The sequence below is a fragment of the Halyomorpha halys genome, unplaced genomic scaffold, assembly GCF_000696795.3.
Source record: "Halyomorpha halys isolate HHAL.00 unplaced genomic scaffold, Hhal_1.1 Scaffold1147.1, whole genome shotgun sequence".
In the NCBI taxonomy this organism is placed as follows: domain Eukaryota; kingdom Metazoa; phylum Arthropoda; class Insecta; order Hemiptera; family Pentatomidae; genus Halyomorpha; species Halyomorpha halys.
The window spans coordinates 106,972-113,771 of NW_027105529.1; the positions used below are offsets into that span (position 1 = coordinate 106,972).

The 6,800-nt window shown below is 30.8% G+C and overlaps 1 protein-coding gene across 3 annotated transcripts in view; it reads left to right on the forward strand.

The window, feature by feature from the left end:
• LOC106688526 (zinc finger protein 888) overlaps positions 1-4,597 on the forward strand; it is a 14,755-nt gene extending 10,158 nt beyond the window's left edge. For all 3 annotated transcript variants that reach the window (XM_014433020.3, XM_014433022.3, XM_014433021.3), the window contains one exon: positions 2,096-4,597. In XM_014433020.3, the coding sequence (XP_014288506.1) occupies positions 2,096-3,813 (1,718 nt within the window). In that variant the 3' untranslated portion in view covers positions 3,814-4,597. The remainder of the gene's footprint in view (positions 1-2,095) is intronic.
• The last annotated feature ends 2,203 nt before the right edge of the window (positions 4,598-6,800 follow it).

The following is a 6,800-nucleotide window of genomic DNA, read 5'->3' on the forward strand; positions in this document are numbered from 1 at the left end:
TTGGACTGGTGAAAAATAAAGTGTTGAGACAAAAATGGATACGAATTTTTTATTTATTTAATAAATAATTACCTTGTCTCAAGAATTTGAAATAATATAATTAAAATTAAATTTAAGTTTAAAAAGTAAGATTATCTCTTGTTCCACTCTTAATTGCAACTCATCTTCCTTGGGTGAAATTAAAAACCTACTTAAAGACTGCATAACCCAACACAAATGTTTGTTGATTTAAATTGTTTTTCATTATTTTTAAAAATTCCTTACATATCTTACTATGTTAGGTCTATTACTCATCATTTACATTTTCGTCTGCACCTTCTTTCATTATGATTATTTCTTCAACACTTTCTGTTTATAAATTTTTCATCATTTATTTTGAATAATTCTAACTTCTATAAAATTATATTTCATCTTCTATGGTTATCAATCAACGATTTTTTACTTAATTCATTGTTATGTATATTTCCAAATATGTTTTATATTATTTTCCTATATTTCTATGAGTTACGGTAGTTATCTCATTTTTGTTTTGTTTTTTTATAGCCCTGATGGAAAAACGTCAAAACGTTGGCACAAATAAATATCTTTTTCTTTATTTGTTGTTGTTTTTTTTTGCTGGCCATACACTTGACCATCTTCTCCTCGTATTAATCTATGGTCAACTATTAATACCTTTTTATTTATTTAATTATATAAACCAACTGTCGATCCTTTATATTCTGTATATAAATATAACCAAAACTGCCAGAAGAAAAAATTGTCATTTGTGGTCTTCTGAGTCACTAATGGAAAAAACAGCTATGTGCATAGACAGCATCTGAGGAAATTTGTGCAGTGGAGGGAGAAAATGTGTTGCATTGTAACACAGCAGCGTTTTTGTTCAGGTGAATAAATTTGGGAAACAACAGCCTTAAAGATGAGCCTAGATCTTAGTTAATCAAATCTACCAGCAAGGATTCATTTACGTCCAATCAAGGATATAAATATATCCGAAACTGTCAAAAGAAAAAATTTCAAATTTGTTTGTTTGTTCATTATTTCCCTTTATTTTTTTATTTCTCCTAGTGAAGGTAGTTATCTATTTTTTTTAGCCTTAAAAAAGGTCTGAAATTCAGGTCGAAACATCGGCACAAATAAATATGTTTATGTTTATTTGTGTTTTTTTTTCTGCATTTGTTCAACAATGGTTTAAATAATTCATTTAATTGATTTTATTATCATCTCATTTCCTTGCGTTGAATGCACTACTTGATCGATTTGTGCTATCAGAGTTACTCCAGAAATTAAGTATTAAAAGTATTGAGGTGTAGATAGTTGACCGTAGATTAATGATTGGAGAAGTTTGTCGGGGGGTGCGGTCAGCAAAGAACAGCATAAATAAACAAAACCATATTTATTTATTTTATGCCGACGTTTCGACCTGAGTTTTAGGTCTTCATCAGGGGTTATGGTGTAGAAGGTAGGCCTGCAACTCCAGGAGTTTTTTGGTTCGTCTATAGTTGGAAGAAAGTTGGAGACTAATTTACAAATTATTACAATAAATTACAAATGGTTCTATGGCGTGCAAGTATTTTTTCACCTGTTTCTTTTTTCTCAAATGATCCTAACTATTTCTCGAGGATAGTTACTATCTGTCAGTTTTTTTTTGTTTTGTTTTTTATAGTAGTTCATACCAAGAAATTTTGGGAAAAACTTTATTTCATGAAAGAATTAATATTTGTCAATCTTTTGAAATTCATAAAAATTCTTAAATATTGTATAAATTTGTGCTTAAATATTTTTTTATTGATATTTACATAAAAATACATCTAGTAAATTTTATGTATGATCATAGTGGTATGATACAGGCATGTAGAGAAACTACCCATTGGTAGCACTCTAATATTTCAGTTATATTAAGTTTAGTTTGGTAATACTTGATCGATGCGTATTGATCAGTTCTGAAATAGGTGGGAAAATCATGGTAAATCAGACCTCACTGATTATAATTTTGAAGAAAGCGAAAGGAAGCAATTGGTGGCATTTTTATCGAACCTTCGGGTTCACTAAACCTTCATTTATTTATTTTTAATGCAGAAATTTTTGTTATTTTTAGGGACCATAGATTCTGTTAACCAGGCTAAGGAGATCAAACAGTATGGTTTGGAATCTTCGATTAACATCGGTTTGAAGGAAGGCATGTCTAGTACTGCTGGGAGCCCTCATAAATGTCCTTCTTGTGAATATAAAATTGTAGAAAAAAGTCTGTTAATAAGACATATAATTGCACATCATAGAAATCGGAAAGAAAAGAGCTCTTTTTGTGAATATGAAACAATATCTTCTAATTTAAAACATCATACAATGCCCTGCCATAAAGATGAAAAGATTTATCAATGTCATCATTGTTATTATAAAGCAGAAAAAAAAAGTTATATTAAGCAACATATTAAGGCACTTCATACTGATGAGAAGCCTTATAAGTGTCATCATTGTGAATATAGAGCAAAACTAAAGGGCAATATGAAGAGACACATAATGACCCTTCATACTGGTGTGAAGCCTCATAAGTGTCCTCATTGCAATTATAAAGCAAGAGAAATTAATACCTTGAAAGGTCATATAATGCACCGTCATACCAGTAAGAAGCTTCTTAGTTGTCCTTTTTGTGACTTTAAAACAGCAACAGGGAGCTATTTGAAAGTACATATAATGTCTCTACATATTGGTGAGAAGCGTCATAAATGTCCCCATTGTGACTTTAAAACAGCAACAGAGAGTTATTTGAAAGCACATATAATATCCCGTCATACTGGTGAGAAGCGCCATAATTGTCCTCACTGCGACTTCAAAGCAGTAGGAGCTAGTTATTTGAAAGTACATATATTGTCCCGTCATAAAACTGAGAAACTTCGTCATTGTCCTCATTGCAACTTTAAAACAGCAATAGCGAGTTATTTGAATGTACATATAATGTTGAATCATACTGGGGAGAAGCGTTATAATTGTCCCCATTGCGACTTTAAAACAGGAAGAGCGAGTTATTTGAAAATACATATAATGTCTCTTCACGCTGGTGAAAGACAATTTAATTGTCCTTATTGCAACTTCAAAACAGTAGCTGCGAGTTGTTTGAAAGTACATATAAATTTGCGTCATAATGGTGAGAAGCATCATAATTGTCCCCATTGTAACTTTAAAACAGCAAGAGCAAGTTATTTGAAAGTACATATAATGTCTGTTCACAATGGTGAAAGTCCACACACTGGTGAAAGACTATTTAATTGTTCTTATTGTGACTTCAAAACAGTAGCCTCGAGTTATTTGGAAGCACATGTAATGTTCCGTCATAATGGTGAGAAACCTCATCATTGTCCTTATTGTGACTTTAAAACATCAACAGAAAGTTACTTGAAATTACATATAACGTCCATTCACAATGGTGAAAGACCACACACTGGTGAAAGACTATTTAATTGTCCTTATTGTGACTACGAAACAGTAGCCGCGAGTTCTTTGGAAGTACATATAATGTTCCGTCATAATGGTGAGAAACCTCATCATTGTCCTTATTGTGACTTTAAAACATCAACAGAAAGTTACTTGAAATTGCATATAATGTCCCTTCACACTGCTGAAAGGCCATATTGTTGTCCTTATTGCAATTATAAATCAAAAAAAAGATTTCATTTGACAAGACATGTAAAAAGCCTTCATACTGGTGAAAGGCCTCATAAGTGTCCTTATTGCGAATATAAAGCAAGACGAAGAGAGCATCTGAAAAAACATGTAAAGAGCCTTCACACTGGTGAGAACTCCCAGAATCACGAGTAGCCCCAGCTAGCTTTGGAGAAGATAATATTGACTCACATATAAGTGTTTGAAAAGCACCGTAATGGTTCATTGGTTTCAGTGGCGCTTCTAATAGAGCGTACACTTATGTTTATTAAATTATATATTACATAATATATGCACACAAGTGAGAAGCATCCATCATAAGGGTCTTCATTGTGATTCCTCAATCCATAAGTGTTTACTAAGGTTCTGTGTAATTATATTGTCATAAGAATCAGGTGGCGCTATCTAATGGTGTATAGACCAACAACAATAAGGCTACCTATCAAAACACTATGGGAACACTCATCACAGCATGAACCAAGAAGAACTCAGCATAATTTTGAATTAGGAGTTATGCTTTCAAGCTCCATCTTACAGAAGGACTCTGAAACCCCATAATTCAGGTTCAATTCAACTCTGTAGTATACTTCATTTTTCCATTTCAAAATTCAAGCTCACTAAAATATTATATAAACTTTTGGCTTACCTCCTCAACTACAGTTATTTTATTTATAATAAATCAATTTAATTTCATGAATTCTTCTTTTAATATTTCAAAATCCTTTCTGATATGGAGTATTTAAATTGCATCATGGTCTGTCTTCTTCACACTTCGGATAAGGGAAGACTCTGATTATAAAGCAGCATGGATTGATTTTTTGAAAAGTACATAATGTTCTTGTTCTATCATACAAGTGAGAAGTGTCATCATTGTGTTAAAATCATATTTTTTATATAAATGCATATTTATATATATCATAAATAAATATTTTTTTGTTTACTTATGTTTTTCCTTTGTTGACCGCACCCCCGATCATCTTCTCCAATAAATATTTTTTTGTTTACTTATGTTTTTCCTTTGTTGACCGCACCCCCGATCATCTTCTCCAATAAATATTTTTTTATCTTCTTTTCTTCCCAACTATGTTGAGTCTAAATCATGAATAAAAATGTGAATTTATATTTTAAAAAAATAAATTCAATGAAATTGGCATGTGTGTGGTGGCCTTTAGGTGACACAATATGTAAATATGGGTCATCTATAATTTACTTTACTTTTTCTAAAAACACATCTATTTAGTGAAAATGCATACTCTATTAAAATAAAAAATGAATTTAGTGTTATACCTTTCTTTTGTATTTAATTTGTTTCGTAATTAGAGTAAAAAAAAGTGTAAATCATGCAAGATATTGGGACCTCAAAATGCCTTTAACAAAATGATTATGACGAGTAAGATATTGGCAACAGATTAATTCTTATTTATTTTTTTTACAATTAAACAGCTCAGATGAAGCTATCTAAGTGCTAAAGATATCCATTTATTTTTTATATACTCTCAAAGTGGTGTCACCTGTAGGTGATTATTGGCATTGGAGGGTTAATACTGTTCCTCAAGTTGCTCCGAAAAGACTAATAATGTCCTTTCATCCTGGAGAGAGGCTTCATAATTATCATTTTTTGTCATAAATGTCCTTATTATCAGTTACAGTTAAATAAAATACAAGCCTCAAATAAACAAAATTTACTTGACCAGATTTAAAAAATTCATCAAAATCAGGTTTCTAGAATTTGCTAATAATACAAAATCAAATTTTTCAAATAAATTTGTGTAGGGAGGCGATTAGTCTAGGCCATTTATAAAAAGTGTGTCACTCAAGCCTGCACAATCAGTTATATTGAGCAGATCAATGGAGCCACAGAAAATTAATAGTCACATGGCCGACAATACATGTGTAAGCATGATTATTTAATACACACAAAACAATTAAGCAGTCCATGCAAACTGTGAAAATGAATATTTTGATTTTGAAAATAATAATCTCCATGGAATCCGAAAATTGAAACAAAACAATTGAACAGACAGACTTAAACAGGGCAGATTATAACCTTCTCCCCACAGAGTGAGGGACTCTCAAAATCCCAAACTGGATTTTGCAAATTACTTTTATTCATTATTACTCTTAAACTAGGAACAACATTTGGATAAATAGTTTTTGTAAATCAATTATTTGTAAAGAAAACCGTTAATAATGTCCAGTGATTGTTATCCTTATACTCACTTTTCCTTCAAAAAGCTGATGTAATTTGAAATTTTCTTTGTAAAACCTCAACATATCAATAAGGGTGTCCTTTCACAGAATACCATATTATTAAGGGTTTAGAATATACCCGATCGGGAAAAAAAAAATTCAACTCATTAATCTGATAATGCGAACTTTGATGGTAAAAATGGAAGTATTTTATTCAACATTTACAGTTTAGAAACAATATATTCTAATTTAAAACATCATACAATGACCTGTCATAAAGATAAAAAGCTTTATCAACGTCATCACTGTTATTATAAAGCAGAAAAAAAAGTTATATTAAGCAACATATAAAGGCCCATTCATACTGATGAGAAGCCTTACAAGTGTCCTCATTGTGACTATAGAGCGAAACTAAAGGGCAATATGAAGAGACATAAAGTTTCTCCATACTGGTGAGAAGCCTTAAAGTGTCCTCATTGTGATTATGAAATGAAATGAAATAGCCTTTTATTTATGCAATTAAATTGAAATAATTATAAAATATAATATCAACATTTAAAGAGGATAGAGAGAAAATAATATAATTTATATATATAATAGTTGACAGAACATTAACTTCTATCCTATATATGTTTAGTTGACCGTAAAAATTGATATATAGGGAGATGGTCAGGGTTGCGGTCAAAGGAGAAATAAAAATAGTTTACAACTATTTATTTTCCAACGTTTCGCCCCACTTTGCAGGGCTTCATCAGGGCTAAAAAGATACAAAATGGAACTATGTTAAGATAAAATGATAGAAATTAAAAATACAAAGATACAATGACAAGAATAAAAAAAACAAAAAAAAAAACAAGTAACAAAGGCAAGAGCAATAGTTTCATAAAAAAAATACGTAAAATATAAAGCTAAAAAAGTACAGGAGATGTATATAAAACAAAAAACAATACGGG